The sequence below is a fragment of the Lepisma saccharinum genome, chromosome 1 (genome assembly GCF_977018435.1).
Source record: "Lepisma saccharinum chromosome 1, izLepSacc3.1, whole genome shotgun sequence".
NCBI classification, from domain to species: domain Eukaryota; kingdom Metazoa; phylum Arthropoda; class Insecta; order Zygentoma; family Lepismatidae; genus Lepisma; species Lepisma saccharinum.
In genome coordinates, this window is record NC_139229.1 from 212,256,921 (window position 1) to 212,284,850 (window position 27,930).

Here is a 27,930-nt window from a genome sequence, read left to right on the forward strand (position 1 = left end):
TCATAATCACAGTGTACAAACGAAAATTTCTTTACTTAGTAAATTCGATCCACGTTTTCACAATGCAAAATATACAGACGAACATTTACTTTTATGCTCGAATGTAAAGGAAATCAGAAAAAACACTATGACGCAAAAATTCGTGTTTAACCTTCAGGATTTTCAGTTTTTCCGAAGAAGCACGTGACATGTAACAACCGCCATTTTTAAATAACATAGCTCAACCTTGACTCAACCACGTAAACGCAGTAACATACTTTCGCCTTCTATGAACGGGTCTCAATTATCACACAACGCGGTACCAACATTGCGTTCTGACCTCATCGCAGACAGCTTTCATTTTTATATTAAATCCTAACGTTAGGATTGCTAGGTTTAGTTCTCTTAGCATAAATAATATTTGCAGAGTATTTATACTAAAAGAACTTAACCCAATATACCTAATCTAACAACGTACGCACTTTCCGTCTGACGTTAGAACACGAAGTTGGTGTTGCATTGTGCGATAAAGTAGGCCCTCAATAAATTAAACAGACGAAACCTGTGGACCAGACGACCACAGCAAATACGAAAGTAAACATGGCAAGCTGAGTGTTGATGTGATTTAAGTCTTCATCAATTCTTTTCGACATGGGCTGGCAAGATACAGAGAAAATTCGTCGTGATGAGTTAAACATTTAGATTACTTTTATGATGTCTCCAAAACAAAATTAGAGGTAATATATATATATTTTTAGATTTGTAAATTATTGTCCCCTTCACTAATCTCGACCAAACGATAATCACAACACTGTGAGGTAGTGGTAATTCTTATTACTTGTAAACTATTTATGAAATTAATATGTTTGCAATGTTCTACAGCACTTTCTAGTGATGTCTAGTTCACTGCACTGTAGTGCAAGTGTATCCCGCCAGCGCCAGACTGGTCCAAGAAATTTTATGTTCAACCATATAGGCGCAGTGAACAAGAATAGCAGTGTTCAAGTTCAGAATATTCAACCTATGGCTCCCTGCTGCTTTCAACTTTCATCTGATTGGTTATCATGCACCACACGACCACACAGCACAGTGTACACCACTCCAGAATGTAGTGCAAATGGTGCAGACACCAAATGAACCAAGTAGAGGTCTCTGTGTTGCACTTTGGGTAACATTATAGTATAGGGGAGACGGATTTCTTCAAATTTACAGAAGAAAGTACTTGTGGAAATCATTTTCTGTAGCGTTGTGGAAGTTCGTGGATGTAGTTTTGATCCATTTTAATGCGAATACATGTTGTTTTCTGCGAAAATCTCTGTCTGACATGCTCTTTCTGCTGCCGCAATTTGCTTTCTGCACGAGAGCACAATGTTCCGTGTGTTAAGATGACGTAACCTCATAGTCAGTGTTTCAAACTCACCGTGTTTTCACTAGATCATGACATGTCGAGTATTTTTTTATTTTTTTTAACTATGCTAACCTAACCTAACCTTAGGGGAAAATGGTTTTTGGGGCTAACATCAATGGTTTGTGGTGCTAACGTCAATGGTTTGTGAGGTTAATGTCAATGGTTTGCGAGGTATTAGAATAATTTCAAATCCGGGCACGAAAGTAGGTATTTTCCGGTGACCGAGGTTGCAACACTGCATACATCGACAAAACACTCGCACAACGTGCCCTGAACCAGTATGCTATTGCCCACCATAATGTGTTACAGAATCGAAATAACAAGTAACAGTAAGTACTCGTAAATGTAAGAAATAAACATTATCTTAGTTAGAAATGCATTATTTCACCTTAGGAAATGTTCCTCATTCCAAAAAAGTGTGAAATATATGATTTATAGGTGTCTCTCCCATACTATATTAGTACCACACTTTGTAACCAACTGGTCATGTGAGTGCAAAGAGAGTCAAAAGGTGCAGCAAACTAGACGAGGTAGTAATCTGATATTCCCCAGACAGATTTCTTCATTTTTACAGAAGAAACTACTTAAGGTAATAATGAAAAACTAAATATGTTAAGAACAGTGAACAAGTAGTAGACCTCATAAAAGGACTTAAGTTAAATGAGATGAAGACGACAATGTTTAGCTTAGACGTGAAAAGTATGTTCCCAAGAGGGGACACGTTTTGGACATTATTAAAAAGAGAATGGGACAAGAAATTATAGGAGAATGGGATAGTGAAAGGATAGTGAAGGTGCTGGAAACCATTTGGAATAACGGTTATAGTATTATGTGGCCACGGTGGCTCAGTCGGTAACGCGTCTGACTACCATGCTAAAGGTCCCGGGTTCGATCCCCAGCCGGTTCAAATCCGGGAACTTTTCTAACGTTGGAAGCGGTCCACCCAGCATCGAATAACATGGGTACCTGGGGGAAACCCTGGGGGGTAAAGGTGGTCAGGGGCATGGTGCTGATCACATGACCCCCACTCACGACCAGATCAAGAAAGTGTGAGGCTTTACCCCCACACCCCCTATACTCCTTCATGGTGTTGTGCTAAGCACAGGGGAACACTTTACTTTATTTAACTTTAGTATAAGGGGAGATAAAATAATGTTATTGAGTGAAGGACTAAATATAGGTTCTAGCCTAAGCCCAGCATTGGCTGAATTGGTTGTGAATGAATGGGAAAAGAAAGTGTTAGAAAAAGGAGGTGACAAAATAATTCTGTTTTGCAGCCATGTGGACGATTGTTTTGGCATATGGCAGGGAACGAAGAGGCAGCTCGACATTTTTGCCAAAGAAATACAAGATGAAGAAAGAGGGATATTATTGGAACTTGAAATAGAAGAAGACAAATTAAGCTACCTAGATATATTGATGAAAAGGAAGAGAGGACAAGAAATTGAAACCTCTTGACATCAGAAGAAGTGTGCAGCAGGGGTATTCTGCCACAAAAGAAGTGATGTAAGTGAGGTGACAAAAGTAAATTTTATAAAGAATATGGAGGACAGAATCAAGAAAATATGCATGAAAGAATATGAAAAAGAAGGCAAAATAAATAGCCTATGGAAACAGCTGGAAAAGAATGGCTATGAGAAGCAGGATAGACTGGACATAAACAGAAGAAGTAAGAAAATGGGCAGGGGAGATTTGGAAGAGAAAGAAAAAGAGGAGAGAAGGTTTGGAATAAGGAGTATGGGGAAGAACACAGAAAAGATATGCAAAGTGCTTAGGAAAGTGGGAATTAAAACTTACAGGAAGGGAGGGAGAAGCATGTTAGGAATAGCGAAGAATGCAAGCAAGAAAAAGGAGAACAGAAAAGAGGAAGGGATTATCTACGAAGTGAAATGTAAAGAATGTCAGAGTGTTTACATAGGAGAAACGAAAAAAAGGCTGAAAGACAGGTTGAAACAACATAGGGATGATGTACGACTTAAAAGAGAGAGAAATTCGATATTTAAACACATGAGAGAAACAGGACATGACATAGACTGGGATGAGGCTAAGCAGATAGGAAGGGAGAAGGGAATGCTAGTGAGAAAATGGAAGGAAGCCAAGGAAATAGAGAAGAAAGGTGAAGAAGACATAATGAACTAGAATGGGGGACTGAAGTTAAACAAAGAATGGAAGAAGGTGTTAGAAAGAGTGGAAAGGACAAGAGAGAAAGAGGAGAGGAGAAGGGAGAAAAATGAAGGAAAATGAGCGTGAGATAAAAAGTCCAACCACATTATATATGAAAGTAATTATGTTTAGCCTTTTAGGTGAAAGTACAGTTGGCAAGTGATAGCCACCTGCTAGAAAGTTCCTAACAACTTTCTAATAGTCTGGAGGGAGTAATGTTTGTGTGTATATATAATGCCCTTTTTGTGTATCTTGTTACTTTTGTACTTGATACAGAGTCTGATGAAGACCTTGCTAGAAGGTTGAAATGTTACTTTTAGTTTATGTTTTTTACTTTTAGTTTATGTTTTTAATAAAATAAATTACTGCCTTGGTCAGCATATTTAGTTTTTCATAATCATGGAAACAAGGCTTAATGGTGTTATAATTACGGTAATAAGTTTCTGTAGCATTGTCTAACATCTGGAAGGTGTTTTGTGTGATGTGGGAATGTTTCATAGCGGAAATTCAACCATTGACGCATAGCCCCACGAACCATTTCTGCTAAGGTTAGGTTAGGTAGGGTCATGTATAGGTTACAATAGTTAAAAATTGGTTTCGAAAATAATATGCGTAGCCCCACACACCATTCTCGCATACCCCACGAACCATTGACACATAGCCCCACAAACCATTTGCGGAAACGTAACTTCTTCAGTTACAAAAACACTTTTTTTAAAAAAAATTGCAATAACTTTGATCAAAAAAACGTTAAAGAATGTTCCGTGAAGCAGATAGGTAAGTACAAATGTCAAAAATTTACAAAACGAAGAAGTTATAGGTGTCCGGGGAATATCAGATTTTTACCCTAGACTGGACTAATATTACAAAGTTAATGTTAGTGGCATGCTTGGACGGACAATTTTCCCCCACAAACCTAAATACATAACAACCAAAGCAGTGACACATGTCACATGGTGACTTTCATGTTCACTTTTGTCACTAACACATACCTCACTAACCTACTTTTGTGCAACATCTGAATATACTGCATGCTCTGTGTTTTGATGCAGAAAGTTCAGCTACACAAAAGCATTCATGTGCTGGGGTGCAATCTTGCAGTGATTATCGATCGGTGACACTGGTGTCCCACATGCCTAATGGAGGGTTAATGAGAATCACCTGATTTGTCCAGGATGAGTGGCCTTGTAGATTCTTCCACCACAGGTGCTGGGAATCTTACTCCCACTTAATTTGTTTAAGCCCATGTTATGCTCAAATAGTTTAATTGGATCTGGACCTACAGTGTAAAGTGAGATCCAATACCATTGTACAATGTGCCTCCACTGGGGATTTATCCTGGGACCACTTGATTACATTATTGTCACTAAAGTTTAGCAAAGATCTACCAGGTGTATAAGCTTAAATCTGCTGTTTTGTAGTTAGAAAAACAAATGGTTTGTTCATAGAAGGCAACAAGAAATTTATTCAAAGTACTTGCCCTCGCGAGATACACATTTTGCCCACCTCTCGGGCAATTTTTGGATACCACGCCAAAAAAAGTAATTCTCTTTCGAGGCAAACCACTCATCAAGCCATTTTCGGACATCTGCATATGAATCGAAGTGCTGCTCAGCGACGACGTGGCCCATCGACGAAAACAGATGGTAGTCGGAAGGGCCCAGGTCTTGTGAATAGGCGGGATGGGGTAGCACCTCCCAGTTGCGTGTCTCCAAGTAGTTTTGGACCAGTCTTGACGTGTGCTGTGGGGCGTTGTCGTGGAGGAAAATCAGCTTGCCATGTCTTTGTTGATAATCCGGCCTTTTGTCACACAGAGCATGGTGCAATTTCATCAGTTGTTGGTGGTAGCCGTGGGCAGGGACAGTTTCACCAGATTTCAACAGCTCAAAGTAGACGATACCCTGTTGATCCCACCAAACACACAGCATCGTCTTCCGGCTGAAGCGATTTGGTCTCGAGGAAGATGTTGATGGTTGGCCGGGATCAACCCACGATTTCTTGTGTTTAGGATTCTCAAAATATATCCACTTTTCATCGCCACTCACAATCCGATGCAGGAAAGACTTTCTTTTATGTCTGGCAAGCAAGATTTCGCATGTGTTTTGGAGTCTCTCCAGCTGCCGATCGGTCAATTCATGCAGCACCCATTTTCCGATCTTTTGAACCTTTCCCATGGCACGTAGGCGCATGGAAATGGCTGCTTGAGTAAGACCCAATTGCTCGGCAAGCATCTTTTGCGTTTGGGTATCGTCCTCGTTCAAAAGAGCATGCAATTGATGGTCCTCAAACTTCCTGGGCCGATTTTCACACTTCTTGTCCCTCAGGTCAAAATTGCCGTCTTTGAACCCATGAAACCAATCCCTGCACGTTGTTTCCGATACAGCACTGTCACCATAGGCCTCCACAAGCATTTGATGCGATTCGGCAGCCAATTTCTTCAAATGGAAGCAGAAAAGCAGAGCTTCCCGCATATGATCTTTTTCTGGCACAAAACTAGACATGCTTACCACAGGAACACTGTCTGTTGTTGTCTGCACATGGTGGCGATGTGCACTGATTTGTGTTGGCAGATGTCCAACTCATACAAACACCAGGTATGGCGTGCCCATGGTAGCTTCATACACTCACTAACGCCATCTATGAGCAAACAGCAGATTTAAGCTTATACACCTGGTATGCAGTCACCAGCACATAATGTCAGGGTCAGATTCCTAAAACTACTGTGCTAACCTTTGCTTATCACTGTAATTGTTTACAGCCAATTATTTGAAACCTTGTAAGACTGCTCATGAAGCCCAAAAGAACGTATGAAACCCCTGACTTTATTTCTTTCAACTCTTCTACATTACATAAGAGTCCGTTTTGTCAAAATATGTGAAAGAATCACATTTCCATATTCATTGCAAGTACAACCATTTGCTATTCTCAGATTTTTTTGGGGCTTTGAACTTTTTCTGTGAGAATCTTGTACTTATAGTTGATTCAGTATGATCTATTTGTGGTATAATTGGGTTGACTATTTATTGTGGTACTGTTTCTGTTGTATGGACTACAATGACTTTTTTATGCATTTACTTTCAGATACCATGACCTTTCGGCTATTAACAAGTCACAAGTGCCAAGCAGGTGCTCTGGATCGTGCAGTGTGCCAATTCTGCAGTCTACTGGGGCAGAATTCTCCACAGGACAAATTGCCAGCCCAAGATTCTCTTACAACTCACTATAAGACCAGCATGGTTCCTGTAAATTACTTACAAGGTTCTCATTTTCAAAATAATTTATCAACGTTGTTCAAAACCTTTGTTGACAATCCCCAACCTTCAGTTCCTGTTGCTACTAAATATATCACAGCTGCCCAGTGCCCAGACCATCCGCTTGGCTTCAGTAACTACTCAAACAGAAGATTCTTTCACCTAAGTCCACCATCAAAATCCTTTGAATCAGAAGAAAGAAGACCTCAGCCAAAGTTGTTGTATATTCAAAATCCCATTTCCTGGATGGTCAACAAACTTGACTTTTATATGCTTAAACGAGCATGGGATCCTTCTTTCAGTGAAGTTGAATTTCGTAGAGGATCAAAAATGGTTAGTCTTCACTCTTTTTGATACATATGGGACATGTTAGTTTGGTATGTATATAATTAGCAACTTTGTAATTTCTCTTGTTCTGCATCTGCACTGAAAAAAGCATGCAAAAGGACATTTAGCTACATGAAGCATACAATATACAGTATTTGTATATAATGGAAACTGTAACAGGTAGTGTGCTTGAGAATTGTGACCTCCGCCCCCCTACACACATACACAGATAACACAAATATATACGTACATATATACTTGGCTTCCAAAATGATTGTTGGAGCAGAATTTGATTCATACATAATCCCAACAAATGAAATAAATACAATTTCATTTTGACTTTTGTAATGATGTAATTATTTGTTTTGATGAAATTATTACTAATACTGTGTTATCCTACAAATTAAAATTGCCAATGAAATCTAATTGAAAAACTGACCAAGTTTTTGTGTGTCCCTCATTCTTAACATGTAGTTGTGTTAACACCCACCAGGAGGTAGTTTTCACAAAATTTGCAAAAATGTCAAATTTCATGTAGCAAAGTCCAAGACAGTGGTTCAACAGAACTTTTGTTCAAGGTATCATAACGAGGCAACTTCTGACAACACTACACAATAGTATACTCAGTTTGAATTTGGGTCATAGAAAATCCACGTGCTATTGTTGAAAACCAACAGAACCTGACAAAGACAACATGTGTTGTGTGCTTCAGAGAAAAAGGCTTGTAGCCCCTTTTTTCATCAGCAAACCAAGAGTGACTGGATGAACATTTCTTGATATGTTAACCGGATGGTTTATCTCACACTGAATGAGGACTGGTGTTGCCCTGCCCAATTTTCACATGAAAGTGTGGAATTTCATGAACAGCACAGCAATGGATGGAAAATGCAGAAGGGTCCAGTGGCGAAGCTAAGGCGTAAATACTGGGTAGGCTGAAAAATGTGCTTACCTTATATTTTTTTATACTCAGGTCTATGCGTTGATTCTTGTTGGTCGCAAAAGTGTCAATTACTCTTTCCTTGAAGCCTTCATCAGTAGAAAGTTCTTTAACGAGTTTTTTTTTCAATGGCTATTGTACTATGTATCTTTACCCCCCAGGGTTTCCCCGAGGTACCCATGTTATTCGACGCTGGGTGGGCACCTGGGCCGCTTCCAACGTTAGAAAAGTTTCCGGATTTGAACTGGCCGGGGGATCAAACCCGGGACCTTTAGCATGGTAGTCAGATGCGTTACCGACTGAGCCACCGCAGCCACAAGATTTTAGACATACAAATACAAAATACATAGCCAAAAATTGTAAAAAATTGGTCCTACTCTGGTATTATATCAAAATCACAAAAAATATAACATTAGATGATGTAGAACACTACAGCCTACTTCTAGGTGATACTAATTTTCCATCTTCATTTGACATTTAAAATTACAAGAAGAATATGTGATTATACTACATTATATACATTTTGTCTTATGTAAAAGTCGCTTCCATGTATTCAGCTATAGAATAAAATACATGCTTCAGAAGCATCGATTTTATCTTGTGCTTGAATATCATCAATTTTGTTTTTTTCCTCACATCTTGTGGTAGTTTATTGTAGAGATCTATGGAAGAGTTTAAGGGACCTTTCTTACATAAGTTAAGGCGGCAGTGTTTTATGTGAAGTTTGTCTTTATTTCTTGTTTTTAGGCCATGTATTTCCTCATTTGTGGGGAAGTTGGAAATATTTTGCTTAACATAAATTAAGCATTCATAAATGTATATGCAGGGGAGTATTGGAGTATTGTGATGATTTAGGTATTGTTGGAAAGGAGGACAGTCCTAACAGAAAATAACTGTGTTACCACTCTTACCTGTTCAGAAAGTACAAACATTTTTAAATAAAATAATATGTTGTGATGAAAGAGTGACTCAACTTCAGGTAATTGTTTGATAGGGAGCCCCAGATTTTACCACAATGAAAATTGTTATACAGCATAATCAATACATGTCAAACATAATTAAGGTACTCACGTTTTCCGTGAAGCTGTTTTACATTATTTTCTATTAATTTCGGTAGCCACTGCCAACATCCTCGTTGGAATTCGTTGTGTTGTTGCTTGGCGCGTTTCTGTTGTTTTTACCTAAATCACCGCTAGGTGTGCTGCTTTCGCCTGTATGTCTGCATATATGTTGTCTGCTGTTCAGAAAGGTAATATTTTCCATAGTAAAAATAACCCAGGTTTCAGTATAGGATGCATGAACAAATTTTCCACTAGTAAACAGCTATATTTTTGACAAATTACCACTAATATGAGTACACATAATATTGTTACAAATGTTGAATAAGTGGGAGAAGCATTACCATGATGTTCATCCACTTTTAGTTCTCCGAAATTGTACTAAGACCAGAGTTTTTGTCCAGAATGCATACGGGTCAGTCCATACCGAATGGTCCAGCACTGGATGCACGACCACTTTTAAAATTTTCAATATTTTTGTTGTTGTAACACCTATGCAGGGGTAGTTCAAAGTGCCATTATTTTTCTAGAACTTGACTTTGTTTATGACTGGTGGCCATTATGTGTTTCATGACTCTGGGTATTTTTGATCTTTGTAGACAGTTGCGATAATTATGATAACTCAGCTAAGAAAATTGATAGAAAGCTGTGGTAAACAACATTGTTTTCAGCTTTATTTTATGTCCTGTGCTTTTTTTTCACAACCTTTAATAAAAATGGCTGAAATTTAAGGAGGCCAAAATTGACGTTCAATTTTGAACAAAAATCAAAGTTTACGATTTTTTTAGTAGGGAAGTAATATAATATCAGAACTATATATTTTTATTAGATAAAACATATACATCCAAAGTTTTGATAGAAAATATTTGAGTTCTGCTACTTTCTTCTTTTAGTGAAGGCTCTTTGAAAATGCTCAATTTTCATTTTTTTTAAAAAAAATGATCCCTATATCTCTGATGGCGGACCTAAAAAATTGATATTTACAGTGTAAAGTGTACTTTGAGAAGTACATGTAGAAAATTTTGGCAATTTATGTTAATAGGAAGAATGAATGAAAATTATTGTATTTATTAATTACACCATGCAAATTGCATAGTAAGTCCGTTAGTAGCTACAGTATGCGGCAAAACAAACAGTACTGAAATCACATCATTGACAATGGTTTATTGTACAACATAATGAGACATAAAAAATGATGTGAAATGTGAAATGAAATGCAATGAGAGTTAGAGATTTACGTCTGTACATAATGTGTTCGAAATGTCCCCCGCCACTGCGCACACATTCCTCATATCGTGCTTGTAGATTGAGGAACGAACATGTTAGTGAACATGGGTTGCTGCAACGACACAAACAATGACCGAATCTTCTCTCCCAACTCTGGTATAGTGGACGGGGGGGTCATGTGATCGGAAAACGTCCTCTTTCAGCATACCCCATATGTAGGCATCAGGAGCCGTAAGATCAGGGCAGTAGGAAGGATAGGGGAAGTCCGTTCCATGGGAAATGAGGCGATTTCTAAACTCTTGTTGCAGAAGGGCAATTGAGGTCCCCCAGTGTGCGCATTAGCTCCATCTTGTTGCATTCATTGTTGTTGTAGCGGCAGATTTCTTGCGCGGCAAAAAGCGCGCAAATCACGCAAGAATGACTCAATAATCAAGTGTCTGTATCGTCCCTGGTTCACAGTTTGTGGATTCACGTGTTCATCCTCCACGAAATACGGGCCCAATATTCCATGTCCCGACACTGCACACCAAATCGTAACCCGCGCACTATGCAATGATTTCTCAATGATTACATCTGGCCGTTCAAACCCGAGAAAACGAGTTGTTTGTCGGTTGATGTACCCATCAAGGTGCACACAACACTGATCCAGTACAACGGAACTTCTCGATGACGGACAAGATTATTGTGTTGCATGGAGCCGCCTTGTTGAATCGTTCCACGAACCGAGTTTTCACAACCTTCACGCTCGGTCCATTCTGACGCCCAACACCTTATGAGCGGAAGTAGTGCTCGACAATAAACACCTTCTCCTCTGTTGTGAGTCCCATTCTCCTCGCGCGAACTGCACACAACGCTAGTCCACACCCAACTGGACATGCAGGCACCGCTGCTGGCTGAAACCACTTCGCACCTGCGCGCACTCTGTCCGTGACTTTCGGTAATGTTTGTTTTGCCGCATACTGTATTATGAATGAAAAGATGTGCAAGGCAGAGGTTTGTCTGAACAGGTTAAGACATGCAAACGTAATACCGTTAGTGCTTTATTCCCTCCCTCTTGTGCTAGCATCCTTTCTCTCTTATAAATCTTTTTTTTTTTTTTACATCAGAAAAGTCACATTTCAGAAAAAGAGTTGTGTTTTTGCATTGATTTTCATATAAAAAGTTTCATTAAGTATTAAAACAAGCAATTTGTACAATTGAAGAGAGAATCCCTTTCTTTCACAACTAGAAATACCACACAGATGTAGGTGTATTGCTTACTTTCCAAGTTGCATAACATCAACATTTTAAATGATGACGTAAATCTAGTGGCATGCTAAAGAATTCCATTTGGGGTTTGGGTAATAATGGTAAGGGGCGGGGGGTGTAAGGTGTACTCAAAGTACACAACAACATAATGTTGTTTACCACAGCTTTCTATCATTTTTCTTAGCTGAGTTATCATAATTATCACAACTGTCTACAAAGACCAAAAATACCCAAAGTCATGAAACAAAGTGGCCACCAGTCATAAACAAAGTCAAGTTTTAGAAAAATAATGGCTGCTTTGAACAACCCCTGCGTAGGTGTTAGAACAACAAAAATATTGAAAATTTTAAAAGTGGTCATGCATCCAGTGCTGGACCATTCGGTATGGACTGACCCGTATGCAATCTGGACATAAACTCTGGTCTTAGTACAATTTCGGAGAACTAAAAGTGGATGACCATCATGGTAATGCTTCTCCCACTTATTCAACATTTGTAACAATATTATGTGTACTCATATTAGTGGTAATTTGTGAATGTTTTAGGGTCATTTGTCAAAAATATAGCTTTATGCCAGTGGAAACTTATTTCATGCACCCTATACTGAAACCTGTGCTATATTTACTATGAAAAATATTACCCTTCTGATATTTTAATATTATGTTTGCCATGAATTGATTATGCTGTGTAACAATTTTCATTGCGGTAAGACCTGGGGTTCTCTATCAAACAATTTCCCAAAGTTGTGTCTTTTTCATCACAAAATATTACTTTACTTAAAGATTTTTCTACTTTCTGAGTAGGTAAGAGTGGTAAAATAGTCATTTTCTGTTAGGACTGTCCTTCTCCGCTCTAAAAATACCTAAATCATCACAATACTCCACATAGTTTCCGAGACATGACATGTTTTGTGTCACATGGTGCGCACGTTGTCCACCCAATTTCTGAAAATCTTCAAATTTTCAAAAATTTGTAACTCAAAATATTTGTTGGACAAATCTAATATTACATATTTGTCATATTGGGCCAAAGTTCTATCAGTACCAAAAAATTTAAACCAATCCATGACTGCAACCTGCTCTGCGTGATTTCACGTGGAATGACCCAGAAACAAAGATGATGAGAATCTCTTACCCTGGTTCCCTCACTCTCTGACCTTTCACCCTGTGATTTTTTTTTCTCTGGTGTTACATAGAGGATGCTGTTTATGCTTCTCCTCTTCTGCAGCCCATGCCTTCTACCCCTAGCTGCCATTTTGTGAAAACACCCTCCTGACATGTGTTGATGCAACTACACATTAAGGACAACAGGCACAAAAAAATCTTTGCCACTTTCTCAACAAATTGCAGTGGCAACATTAAATTTTTTTTAATAATACACTATCAGTAAGCTCTGTGCACACACACACCCACACAAAAAGTCACAGTCAAAAAGTTAGTAAAGTTGAAGTCCTGATTCGAACACCACTTTACTTCAGTGAATGTTCCGAAAGATCAGTTCCCTATGTTACAGGAGTGAACAACCATCCATCACATCACATCCCCGTGGAGCCTAGTGCATCATCCCCTCAAACCTTTCCCACCAATAGCATTTGTTTTAGGAACTTACAGCTCTTATCAAGTCGAGTTAATGCAATGTTGCCAGTTAGTTCAGTTTCTGTAGAGATTTCTGAACGTGAGGTTGCGGTTGCATTATCTTTGCTAGGTTGTGTTATTGCGTTGTGCTATTTTTTTATACAATGTGGAGACCTTGGGGTATAACATCACAGTGAATGAATTGATGTCTAAATTGATGATTGCAGGCAAAAGTGACAACAGTGCTTTTCAGAAAAATAGTCTGCTTCCTCTCTAGCTGTGTCAAAGATGTCGAACTGGCATTCGAATCAGGACTTGAACTATAGCAGTAGTATGGAGACCAAACTTGTATCAATTTGGAAGCAGAATCCAGGAGCTAATTTTCTAGATTTCTATGTTTATTTAAACCCTTATCTCTAGGGTGGCATGAGTTTTGTTATGCCTTTGAAAAATTCCCATCCAAAATGTGAAAATTATTCTCACATTGCATTTTGCAATTGGAGTGACATCGCCATTGCAAGATCCTCTTTCATAGAGCTAAATAGGCTTATATGGAAATCTCAAGCCATAAGATATTGACTGTTTGAAGGATGTTCCCACCCTTTACATTTGATTTTTTCCAAGAGGGCCTGACTGATGCATCTGATATCTGCATACGCATGCACTCCAGTGCAACAAGGTCAGCAGGGGCCTCCCCAATGTCATAGTGGTAGCGTTGCCTTGTAATCAAGGGATCCCGGGGTCGATACCGGGTGGAGGCACATAGTGGTTTGGATCCCACTTTAAACTGTAGGTCCAGTCCTGATTAGCCTTACTGTGCATAAAGTGGACTTCAAACATCAAATCAACCAACCAACCCGCAAGGCCAGCAGTGCTGTCCCACAGCATTACAGTTGCAAAATACTTTTTTTTTTAGTTTTTAATTTATCAATATTTCTTCCATATTGCCTTCAAGGTTTGTTTGTGGAGCCATCCTAAGGTCCATCAAATCATAATCTCCTCTACCTGCTATCAAGCAGGGTGGGGAAAACTGGCCGTCAACACCCTCTTGTGCCTTGTTGACATAACAGGCAATCAATCACCCTGGCCAGGGAATAGTCAAGGGAAGCAATGTTCATATGTGGAAAGAGGCAAACTTGAATCATTCAATGAGGGGCTACTTTATATGGAGGGAAACTTGTTCTTCCAATCTGCAGTGTCTGTAATAACAGTCGGATACCAGCAGTGAGGTTTACTGATGTACTAAAGTGTTGCAAACTGCACAATCAAGTGTCCATGTATACTGTATATTGCCACCATTGTAGCAGATCATCCAAGCAGGTTATAATGTTTATATTTTAAAATATACCTTTGCTATAAATTTTCAAACCACAATAGAAATTAAGAAATATGATTGCCTGACATACGTAAGTATGATATTCTACATGAAGATAAACATTTGAGTGTTGGGTCTATTATAATAAATCTAACATGTCCATAGATACATTTGCCCAAAATGGTCGAAAAACAAGTCATTGTGGGACTTCCATTGTGTACACGACTTGCAGACACATCATCATTTGAGATTAATAATGACCAAACTGTCACTGGCACATCATAAACATTCATGCAATTGTAAAAGAGATATAACTAAGCCAGTATTTTTCATTTTGAATTTGTAGGTTGTTTAACATGTTATACATGTTATATAGTTTAATAAAGAAATAAATTTATTTATTAGTCAAAGAACTCTCTTTGGATGCAACTAATTTTTTGATTACCATTATACTGTTCTACAAATTTTCACTTTTTTCTGTTACAGAAAGGAAAGTAGCTCTTACTGAAATTTACCTCCTGAACATGATTATGCACTTCATTTTCTAAGATTGCATCTTAATTTGAAGTTACGGCATAATTCATGTTATCCATAAGCAATTCATTAGCTTATGCATTGTGTTTGTGTTCCTTTATCAATTTTGTCTAATTCTCATTCCTCATTTTGCAAGCCCAAAGTGGCAGAAAAGCAATACAAAATATGGAGAAAAAAGAAACTAAACTACACCCTGAACCATGAATACACACAAAGAAGGGGTGGGGTGGAGGTATGGCCCCCATACATCTTGAGATCACCATGCTACAGATTACTTTATTCCCCTGCCCCAGGCAAACAGGTTGAGTGAGTCCCAGATTTACCTTATGCGGACATTGTTGGAGAATTCTCACCTGAGATAAGCCATCTTTGTCAACCGAACCCGAACGACTTATAACTAACAAAAATACAAATACAAAATGAATTTTTTGCAATTTAATAATAATGTAGCAATATGGAATTCTTACAACAATCATTTATGTACAACTTGAATTGTACATTCATGTCAAGTAAGGTCACTGCAAAAAAGTAAGTTGGAAAGAATGAATATATTTTAGAATGGTGTTGGATGTTAACTAACCCGTAACAGCCTGTGAGAGCCAGGGCGTACTTACCAACTCCACCTTGACAGGTGGGAGATCGTCCAACATCCAACCAGTTACGAGGTGACGTGTGGTCAGCACGACAAATCCCCAGTCGTTGTAGGTTTCCATGACTGGGTTACGTTACTCATTCGTAGCTCCCTAATTTCCTCATGATGGTGGTTGGCCACCGGTTCCATACACAGGCTGAAATCTCAGGAAAAATTGTTAAGTTTCCCCTAGGAAACTCAAAACTGTGTGCCAAAGCATGATACCTTAGACCACACAGCCACAGTGGTAAATGTTAAGTATGCTGACCTCCATGGCAGAGGAGTTAGCACAGCATGCTATGATGCCAGGGGCTCCGGATTCAAATCCCAGCTTGAGCACATGTGTTCTTTGTGTGTGTTACTTCATCAATTTCTATCACCACTCATTCTCATCATCGTGATTACCCAAAAGTGGCAGAAAAGCGATGCTAAATAGCAAATCATTCCTTAAATGTCAGATGTCATGTGTATCTTTGTTGGGATGAGGTGCAGGCAGACTACTGATGAGGACAATCACCTCCCTTGTGAATTTCAGGCATTATCACTGTTCATCTCCTCATCGGTGTATATGGTAAGACGATTTCTGTGAATTTTGTCTTAGAAAACTGTATTTAAAACTTGAAGTAAAAATGCAGTGTTCATGAATAGCAGAACACATTTACAGAGAATAAATTTAATTTAAAAAATATATGTATCTAAACTTTATCATGCTTATATCCATAAATCTTACCACAATATTAACCGTAGTCAATTTTGACTATCCCTCTGATAGGCTGTCTCCGCCATAACACACCTTGTGTCCCGAAATATGTTTGACGGTCTTAGTGGACTTCTCACAAGGCGGGCTATTGGGAAATTGCGAAATGATGTGGAGACAACATGGACAGATGGACAAAGACGCAATGTGGGACTTGATGTTGAGGATATTCAACTTGCAATAGCCCAGAAAGTTAGATTCCATAGGATAGTTGGTAGGTTTAATTTTTCTATACATTTTGCAATAGTGTGTGTTATTTTTTTTTTATATTACAAGGTGTGCATTGTTGTTTTTTACAATGGAAATTAAAAGAAAGTGTAAATATAAGCAAGTGGCAGTAAAATTTACAAAAAGATAATTTTATATATCAGTATGTTATATTAAAATTAGAGCCCGGAAGTTCAGGCATTTATTTTCGTTAAAATAGGTAGGCAAAAAGGCATTTATAATGTGGAAAATAGGCACTAAAAATGAAAAAAAGCAAAATAAACCGAAAAAAAAGGCACATTTGGAAGTCGCTTACTTTTATCTATAATTTCTGGCAAAATGTTAAAATCTACATTGGGAAGAGCATTTCAATTTTCTCCGTCTTGATTGCACATAACTACAAGGTGTTTTTTAAAGTTCTCAACATTTATTGATAGTTGTCTGTCAGAGAGAATGTTTTTCATAATAGAAAAGGATCTTTCTACTTCGACAGAAGTTATTGGAGCATACATAAAACAAGCTAACGTAGCTGGACTCATTTTGGTAACAGCATTTTCACCTTTTAGAATATCACAAATTGTTTTCAATTGTTTCAAGTCCTCATTTGCACTCACTACCCGTTTGCATTTTTCGCAACAGTTGACCCCTTTTCTCTTGGCACTTCCATCATCTGCTGCATACATTCCTCGAAGATTTTCATGAATGCTATAAGAGTCTCACCTCTTTTTTCTAGTTTGTAATTGTCTCTGGCAAAGCACCATAATGTGCCAAAATAAACGACAGTTCATTCTTCAGTTTGAATAGCACAGGAGTTTTTTCACTTCACGAATTGAAGCTGCTTCATTTTCTGGAAGAGCATCGATCACCTCACTGATTTTTTCAAGGTTGTTGGCATAATATATAGCTCCTGATATCAGGTTCCCCATCTCGTCAAGACTGTTTGCGGAGGTAAACTAAGCTCAGGCGCAACTTCCTGAAATTTTCAGGTTCGAGAGGGAGATTTCAGAAATATCTTCTTTCTGTTCTAAATCAACCTGTCCACTTCTGGGTGCAACACTCTAACTTCTTCGGTGATTCTGTGCATTGCATGGGCTACACATGTGATATGAAGCATGTTCGGGAAGAGAATTTTCAATGCTATGGCAGCCTTCTTCATATATTGCATCACTGATAAAAAGTAATACGTCATCATGATGTACACCATCTAGCCAGAGCAGAAGTAGGGAATTTGAGAATAACTGAGCTATTGATGAACCATTGGCTCTCACTAGTTGTTCTGACGTGAGAAGAAATTACGAGGATTCTCCGCATGTTGGTTCCATAGTTCCTATGATGACGTTGAATATAGCGTCAGTAGTTTCATCTATTGAAATCCAGATCTTCTTGCACCAACTTCAGCACGAATTCTTTGCAGAGCTTCTTCGTAGCAGACGCTTAAATATGTTTTCCGACGGCACTGTTTCTTTAGTGTATTTCTCCAGGAATTTCCTCAGTGACTTGTTTTCCACTTTCCAGAAAGGTATTCCTGCTTCCATGAAAGCTTTGCACAGTTCAAGAGAAAACTGAGATTGCCTGTTGGGTGAAGTGCCCACTTGAAATTAGGGATATCTTATTCTGTCCGATCAATTTAGCAGCTGCAGATTTATGTTTTGCTGTTGACACATGCTGAGATATAAAGTATTTTTTCTCATGGTTGATTGTTTTTTCACATATCTTGCAGAGAAGAATAGTACCGTCTATCGAAAATGTGCTTTCACCAAATTCACGCACATAACCATGTAACTTACCACTTAATGGCACACTAAATTTCGGCATGATGACAACTACACGATCCTTTCCCTCCAAAGTGCAGAACTAAACTAAAGATAGAGAACTTGATTTTGGAATCCATGCAAAGGCCCTTGGGCATTAGTGCTGTTTCTTGTCAATAACCTCCTGACACGGATGCTGGATGTGATGACGTAATTCTGCAGTTGTTCTGCAACAGGTTTTCAGCAGTCAATCATGCACAAGGAAATGTTAACCGAAAGGCAATATCCTAAGTCAGCATCAAATACTTTTTCTCACACTTTTCTCCTTCAGCAATGTTGAAACATGCGTGAGTTCAATATTACTTAAATAAGGTGAAAATTATTCACGTAGTATAATTTATATACACATTTTTTTTAAAAAAAAAATGGTCAAATTTTATTGAAAAAGGCAAAAGAAGGCATTATAAATTAAAATAGGCAGTGGGGTCCAAAATAGGCAAAATGAAAAGGCTTCTAAAACATTCGAAACAACATAAAAAACGTATATCCGGAAAAATCAATATATGCAGTAGATAAAAAGAGCCATTTTGCCAAACTTCTGGGCTCTAATTAAAATATTAATTGTATTATTTTGTTATCAAAATCTTTCAGAGTTCTTATCCATCTACACATAAAAATGATATTGTGACTAACATAGTTCTTATGCTTGTACATTTACACAATGTTAACACGTTCCCTACCAGGGTGGTTGCACTGAAATGTTTAATAAAAGAGGGCAATCATTTTATTACTTACAATAAGGATTAAAATATAAGAATTTTCCCTTCTATATTTGTTAAGAAAGGTCCAGGACTGTGATAATATCTGATATAATTACTTACACTGAAGTTGTTTCATTCTGTTTTATTCAAAACAAGCACACATGTGAATAAATCCTGTAACATGCACATATTTAAGGAAGCTTTCTGACTAGAGAGACAAGTCACAAGCTACATTTGTCATATGGAAACAACCCTTTGGAAACAAATACAACATTTTGTACCAGAGTGACAAAACAAGCTGCACATGCCTCTTTTACGAGGGCAAATCAATAAGTGGGTTCCACGATTTTTTTTCACAGCAATTTATTGGTCAAACAAGACGACAATAGGTGTGCAGGAGTAGCAGTTCGTTACTTATTTTTCTACATATCCACCACCGACGGAAACGCATTTTTCCAACCGTGACACCAATTTGGATATGCCAGTGGCATAGAACGTCGTCGGTTACTGCTGCAACCACTGCCACTTCACGATCAGACAAGAAGTGCTGGCCAGACAATGCCTTCTTCATAGGGCAGAAGAGGTGATAATCAGAGGGTGCCAGATCTGGACTGTATGGCATCGTCGACATCTTGGATTCTGTTAGGTGTTCACCGGTCATCCGGACCGCTCCTCGTCTGTGACACTGGTGTGACCGGCCTTGAACCGCTGACACCAATTCCCAATGGCTTTGCGGCACAGGACATAGTCCCCATACACCAGCTTCATCCTCCCATGAATCTCCATTGGTGTCTTGCCTTCAGCCCAGAAGACCTGCGCCACGGAATGCTGCCATCTGTGGAAGAGGCAAAGGGACATTACAAAATCACTCATCATGACCTCGGGTCGGATGACATTTTCAGTACCCAAAAGTTCACCTTGGTGTGATTATCCAATCCTCTGCAAAAAATCGTGGAACCGACTTAATGATTTGCCTTCATATAAACAAAATGCATAATTTTGGCTCGCAGTGAATTCTTTATGCCAACAAGATAAAATGTAGAAGAGAGGTCAAGCAGTGGCCATCTTTAAAAGGTTTTCAATTTCTAGTTCAATAGTATAATAATAAAGCATGAATATGTACATTGTTTCAAAATTTAAATACATTATTCCTTCTGTTTGTACAGTCAGATCCATGAGTATTACCATGCATATTGTTCATGACTATTTTCATTAAATTTTTATCTCACATCCTATGTGTTTTTAAGCAATGAATTTTTATGTATGATGGTGCAGAAGTTATCAACAGCTTGTTTTAAGTTTTAATTGTTGAAGCTCTTATTGGGTCAAATAAAGTGCACAAACATGGTTATGGACAATTTGCACGGTACTACTCATGGATCCCACTGTACACCTATCATTTTATAATTTGCCTTTAACGTCATATAAAGGGGCTTATTTTGGCCATTTGGAATGGACTGCTTGTGCTTGAAAGAGTTGCCACTTGCAAGCACTTGAGTCAAGGGAATGTGGCATTAGGACACCTCTAGTGTTCCAGCTCTTTGCTATATCCAAATCTTTGTCATTTGGTGTGAAATCCCCATATTGCTTGTCACTTTGGTGTGAATCTACTTAAAGGTTAAACTGGTTTTAAAAATGAAATCATACACAAAATTATCTGATTTTAAAATGTTTATTTGTCATAATCAGTGGTGCACTGATTCAATACAAAATCATAAACAATTGTGGAGAATAGGAATGGTGCATTAACCCCCTTTGTCAGTGTTTACAACTGGATATATCTGAGGGATAAGACATAAAAAGAAACTACAAGGTAACCAAAAAAGTTCTTGCCGTTCTAGAGCAGTGATAAATAAAGAGCAATACAGTGGACGGTACGAACCTTTAGGTTTCAAAGTAATCTCCATCAGCATCCATCTTTTGCCAATGTTCCTGCAGCTGCACAATACCCTGGTGATAAAACTCGGCAGTCTTGGATGCAAAGAAGTCCATGAGTGCGTTCCGCAGGTCTCCCTCATTTGCGAAGGATCTCCCACAGAGGTGGTTGTCGAGGGAATGAAACTGGTGGTACTGTTGGTGCAAGGTCCGGTGAATATGATGGATGGCACAGTGTCTCTCAGCCAAGTTGCTGAAGGGTCTCCTGGGTCCTCTTTGCCACATGTGGCTTGGCATTGTCGTGCAGGAACAGCACACCCTTGCGATTCACCAATGCCAGCTCCTTCTGCCGCAATGCACGGTGCACCCTTTGCAACTGCTGAGAGTAGAGGTTAGCAGTGATGGTGTGACCAGGTGGAAGGAGCTCGTAATGCACCACTTGCCGACTATTCCACCATACAGAGAGCATAACCTTTCGTGGGTGCAGAGGTGGTCTTGAGGTGTAAGGAACAGGGTCACGTGGCGACAACCAATCTCTGGTACGCTTAGGAGTGTCATAGAGGACCCACTTTTCGTCACCAGTGAGCAAGCTATCAAATATGGGTGTGTTCAGGTGCCGAGTGAGCAAGGACAAACAGGCTGTCATTCGTTCCTTGTTGGCTGCCGACAATGTGTGGGGCACCCACTTGCTTAACTTGTATGACTTCCCTATCCCATGCAGGAGCAGTCTGACTGTTTCAGCAGAAACATGGAACCTTTCTGAAAGTTCATCACACGTTAGACCACTGTCCTCCTCGATGGCTGCTTTCAGGGCCTCGTCATCCAACACATGTGGTCGTCCACTGCGAGGTTCATCCGAAAGGCTCACATCTCCCAAACGGAATTTCTGGAACCAATGCCTGGCAGTGCGTTCGTTCATGGCATTCTCCCCAAATGCCTGGCAAATGCGGCGACTTGATGCGGCAGCTGAGAGGCCCACTTTAAAGTCATACTACAAACACACGCGAACAAGCTGCTTCGATACCTCCATTTCTGTTCGACACTGGATGAGCTATGACTGCTATGTGTGTGCAACGTGCCTGTATTACTGACAGTCGATGGTCAGGCTAACTCCCGATCGCTTGGCAGGCACGTGCATCATTTTGTTTCCTCTCTGTGAGCGCATGATTAATGGGACGTCAAAAACTGCAAGAACTTTTTTTGGTTACCTTGTCATAGTATTTAGAAATGCATTGAGTAAACGAGATACACTGCATTACTTATTGCTATTTATTCTAGAGAATGAAAATAACCAATGTCAGCAAAATACATTTCATAAAAATGACAGAATTATAAGCAATTCAAGAAATCGTATTCTGTAAAATTAAAATTTTCACAATTACACCAAGGAATACTAGCATGACAGGCACATCACATCAACACTACTAAGAGAAAAACAACACACTAATCTGCAGAATTTAGTATAAGTTAATTTCTTCTTAATCTATAATATTTACTCTATATCCATTTTACATCTAACTGTAGCTATTTAGCTAGTATTTTCTGTTTTCTCAACACGTAGTGTGAAACAGAAGAATCTAGAAAGCAAACATACTGTAGCCAGTGGCTAGGCGTCCAGTGATCGGGAGATGCGGAGATGACAAAGCAAAATAATAAAAATATTGCTTTTTAAATATTTTAGAAAAGTAAAAAAAAATAAGTCCGAATATTCGCATATTTGAGAATTAGTCACGTGACACCATGAAACAGCTAGAAATATGCAAGAGATTTGCTAATTTTAGCACATCGAAAGGAGAGCTCAGTTCTACTTCCCATGCCCAACCATCCCACTACATTTCCTGTTAACTGCAATGGTGTCAGGTGGGCCAGCCCATTGCAGGAATTGTGCGAATCCAAGGTCCTTCAACTGTTTTCCCCCCACTCTTGAAGGTCTGGTCATAAGAAACCTTTTTTTTCAGCCCCCTTATTTACAAACATGGCAGGGTTTCTGTGACGTCATCAAGATAAAACTTCTCAGAATGTCCCGCACTGTAAAGCATGCAATGCTCTTGTTTTTAAGAGAAAAACAAATATTGAAGATCATTCAACGCAACTTACACAGAATGCATGAAAGTAATGGTGCATAGAAAAAAATATAAGTAAGCAAAAGCACAAGTTTCCCCACGGTTAGTGCTAGAAAGAACTGAAAAAATGCAGTCTTGGATCCATTAGATTTCCTTCATAGTATTTCTCCTTTTAATTTTTTGAATCCTGCAGTTCAAATATTAATTTCGGAAAAAAATATTCTTGCTTTACAAGACACGAGTACTTCCTGTTGTTTTGTGTTTACTTACAAATGACAAGACCGATCAAGATTTTTGTTTTCGAGGTGACAGACATACTTACTCAGGTAGAACCTTTTCCCTAACATATCTTACTTTCACACCAGGGATGGCCAAAAATATCAGGATTTTGGAAATCTTACTACTTGGATTTCAGAGGCAATCCGAATTTAGGAGAGAGAAGTTTAACAATTTTTCCATTTTTTCAGGTAGAATTTATTAAGAAAATTTTGTCTTTCTTATTTTACGATCATATACTCCGTAGAAAAAAAATGATTTGGCCATCTCTACTTCACACGTCATGTAGAAACACTGTTGTTATCATTATTGGTGTAGGAATTCTCCCCCCTCCCCCTTTCCTGTCCTAGTTGAAAGATTGACCTTAACGTTTGGCAAGTCTTGAGATGGCTACGTAAAAATGACACGCTTCGCCACTGACTGTAGCAATTGTAAGTGAGTGTAATTTAGATGTTAAAAATGCTAAATTTTCAGAAAGTTTCTGAAATAGTTTATTTGTTGAAGGTTTTTATATGTCCAGAAGGTAATTGGGACTTGATTTTATAGGGAATAGCATAGTTATAATTGCTAAAAACTTTTTAATATTTTTCATTCTCTTTCCAGACAGAAGGTACTGTGATGTTGATATGATCTTCCTTGCATTAAAGTGGGCTGAGGATAGGGGTTCCAGTGTTTTGCTCTTTATTGAAATTGTTGCTAGGTGAGTTTCTTTTTCTTCCTTTTAAATCATCAAAGTCTTTTTTTGCAAACAGTTTATTGTTTCTGGTTTGAATTACCACAAACAATAAGTTCCAAAGTCTCCGAATAATTTATTTCCAAACAGAATATTTGTTAAATAATTCTTGAATCTTTCGTGGTGGTTAATAATGAAGAGATTTTCTTGGGATATCAGTCAGGTCAGTTCCGGATATGCTTTTGAGCTTTCAAAAGAAAACATCACTCTCGCCTTCATCACCAACTTTCATCCCTGAACATCAGAGTGACATTAGCTGTCGAAAGCTTGTAAATTTATCCAGAACTGACTGCCTTATACACCAACATAATCTCTTCACAAAATTCAACTGTTGGTTTGTACTAGAAATTGTTTACATATTGACTTAAATTTCAAGCACCATTTGTTTAGTGCTGTGTTGCTGGCTGTGGAACTATATCCATGGTTTGTAGAGTGAAGTGTGATGTAGTAGTGATGATATGATGAAATTGATGAAAGGACAGTCACAAAGAATACCCATGCCCAGACAGGTATTTGAGCCCGGGACCCAAGGCATTGTATCATGCTGTGCTAATAACAACTTTTCCACAGAGGTAGGCAAGAGAAGAATGGAGTTCCTGTTCAAATGCAATATTTAAGGTAAGAAGTTTAATGGTACAGTGTACATTTTCATCATTATTTGTAAGGTATGTATTTTTAATTACAATACTTCAAAATCACAAAAAAATGAATGAAAGGGAGCCCCTCCAGCAAATTTTTGTCCATTCGATCATTATGATGTTGAGAGAGAGCCCAGATTTTGAACCCAGTATGTATACACCACTGCTCGTAACATTGACTTGTGTGGAACCGACGTTTATCAAATGAAGAATACGCAGTTGCTGTGCAAGAGAAAATGAGTTTATTGGTACGAAACTGAAGGGCAACAGTTATCATTTGAGTTGACATAATCAGGTATGGAAAATGACGTCATGCAGGTGGCAGCCATCCTCTTGAATGCAGAGTTCCATTCTCCACCAGAAGTCTGCCATGATGCAGGCAAACTGCTCGTGGTCAATCGAATGCACCTCGTGGGTAATAGCAGCTTGCAACTCCCGTAATGTACGGTGTGTGTGACAATAAACACGTTCTTTCAAGAAAAAGTCACAGGCAGACAGGTCCGGTGACCTGGGGGGCCACGGCACGTCACCGAAGCACGAAATGAGGTGTCCAGGGAACATGTTCCTCAAAACTGCCATAGATGCATTGGCCATGTGCACTGTGGCACCATCCTGTTGGAAATAAACTGTTCGCATGTTGATGCCTCGTCGCTGCACTTCTGGTCGAAGAAACGTATTCAGCATGTGCATGTAACGTTCAGAGTTTACTATCACCGTGACGTCGTTCTCCTCAAAAAAATACGGCCCGATGACACGAAACGGAGCAACCACACACCATACTGTCACATGCTGTGAGTAGAGAGGTTTTGCATGGATGTTGCGAGGATTTTGTGGGGCCCAGTATCGAAAGTTAGGTTTGTTGACGAACCCATTCAAGTGAAAATGAGTTTCATCGCTCATTATCACTACTGCATTCAGGTCCTCTTCAAACACCACTTGAATACGCACAGCGAAGTCTTCACGTTGTGGGTGGTCCTCCCCATTTCGAACAACTGTTTCGTACATGAACATGCGGTGCTGTAACGTCCACTGCTTCATTGCTGCCAAGAAGCGAAGGCCTCTCCCCGATCTCCCTCCCACCACTACCAGCTGTGTACTAGCCACTCGCAAACCGCCCGTTTTCCACAAGTCATCCTTTATTTGTAAATGTATTTTGAGTCTGAGTATGTGAAATGGCAAATGTAAACTCTTCACTGTAAATTAAATATTTTAAATGTATATACTGTTTAATTGAATTGAATTAGAATTTTTGAATACATTGGAATCACCCTTTATATTGTTAATATATTTATGTTTGTGGTGAGAGACGATAACGTAAGATTGTACCCTTGAATTTTTAGAAAGTTTAGTCTTTCTACACACAAAGTGGATTTAAAACACACTCACTCAATCAATCAATCAAAGGTGTTTTAGTGCGTGGTTATGGTAAATCTAAGTGTCGTTGTCCACCTATCCCCAGTGTAAATACCAATGGGTGTCCTTTTTTTGCAAAAGTAAAAGTTTCAAATTGCATGATAACTATAGCAAGTACGGGAAAATCGGTTTCATATTTGAAATCAGCATTGAAAAATTACATAGAAACAGTTGAAAAATGAAATGCAACAGCAAATGAGAAAAAAATGGTTCCCCTGTGAAATTTATAGAGATAATGAGATTGAGTACTCAGATATAAAATAGCCAATAAGACATCAATCTAATATAAAATGGGAAACATTTGTGCATAACCGGTATGCACACACCCTAATTATTGTATTTTTAAAAAAAGTGTAATTGAAATATTCGTTCTTATATTCATAACAAAATAACAGAAATATTGTTTGAATTGTTCTTTGAAGTCCATTTTGTGCATAGTCCCGCACCATGGGCATGAGGTCTAATGCATTCTGCTTTGGGCTACGGCTACAAGACATGTGCAGGTTTGAGACTCCTGGGCCCGTTTGCCACCCACCATTGTGAGGAAATTGGGGAGCTAGGAATGAGTAGCGTAACCTGGTCATGGAAACCTACAATAACGACTGGAGGTTTGTCTTGCTGACCACACGTCACCCAATAACCAACCACCATAATTACTGACAACTAAAATCAGTCATACTTTTTCAATAAAGAAATGTGATTTGGAGGTTGGAAATTGTAAATACTCTCATCCCCAGCACAGATTATGTGAGCAAGTCAGCATATTTTTTTTCATCATTTCCTGACAGCAACTGCAACAGTTAGATGTTTTCTATAAGTACTTATCTAAGGGAGAATTCACACCAAAGCAACAGGCGACACATGTCACTTGAGGATTTCACCAATGGAATGCAGGCTTCTGCAGTCTGTCATACCACTAGGGTGTGAAACGTTGATGCTGATTGGCTCATTCTCAAAAATGATGTGCATCGTGCGTTGCTTCAGTCTGAAATCTCCCTAAGACACAACTGTAAATGACTCATAGTGTCTGTTAGATCTGCCCTAATTACTGTGTGTTATACTAACATGTTGAAACATGATGCATTAACCAACATTCTCCATTTAATTACTATACATTTCTTATTAGCATGAAGATTTGAATGTTTTTTTCTCATTGCCTAGGTTCTTGTTTTTCTTCCAGGTTCCACAGGGAATACACTGAAGGCGTGTTACCAGATTGGACTGTGACATTGTTCAAAGTGACTAAGTTTGGTGCTATACGAAGATGAGAACTCTTTTAGGTGATTTGTAAATTAAACTAAATTGTTTTTGTGTAAATAGGTGAATTTGTTACATAAAATAGATACTAAATTTGTTGTGTTTTTATTTCATGAAATACTTACACAATCTAATTACCTGAAACAAGACAATTTAGTACGAGTCTCCAACAAAGAGTACACAAAATATGTACATTCAAATTGGTGATGTTTCATGAAATTTGTACATTAACCTTAAGATGCCAGACCACACGTGCACATGTAATCCATTTGAAGCTGGCGCCTTTTCAAGCACACGCTTTTCAAACTTGCCGTGAAGAACTAAGAAAATCTTAACTCGAGATAATTGTTGTAGACAGATCAAATTGGTTTTTTCTTTCTTTCATAAAAACCAGGCTTTTAGCAGAGATAAAATTTATACATTGTGCCTCCCAATAATTAGTGTTAAAGGGAGACAAAGAAGAAGAAAGTATATTTTTTTTTAAAGAAATTGCCCTTTCAATAGACCAAAGTGAATATAAAAATGTAGTGGTACATTCCTACAATGTT

The 27,930-nt window shown here is 38.6% G+C and overlaps 1 protein-coding gene across 1 annotated transcript; it reads left to right on the forward strand.

Annotated features, from left to right (window-relative positions):
- Positions 1-304: 304 nt before the first annotated feature.
- LOC145991589 (m-AAA protease-interacting protein 1, mitochondrial-like) lies at positions 305-27,469 on the forward strand. The gene is made up of 5 exons (XM_083127648.1): positions 305-716; positions 6,632-7,134; positions 16,424-16,622; positions 23,945-24,041; positions 27,306-27,469. Exons 2-5 carry the CDS (start codon positions 6,637-6,639, stop codon positions 27,391-27,393), a joined length of 882 nt encoding a protein of 293 aa, XP_082983774.1. The 5' UTR covers positions 305-716; positions 6,632-6,636; the 3' UTR covers positions 27,394-27,469.
- The last annotated feature ends 461 nt before the right edge of the window (positions 27,470-27,930 follow it).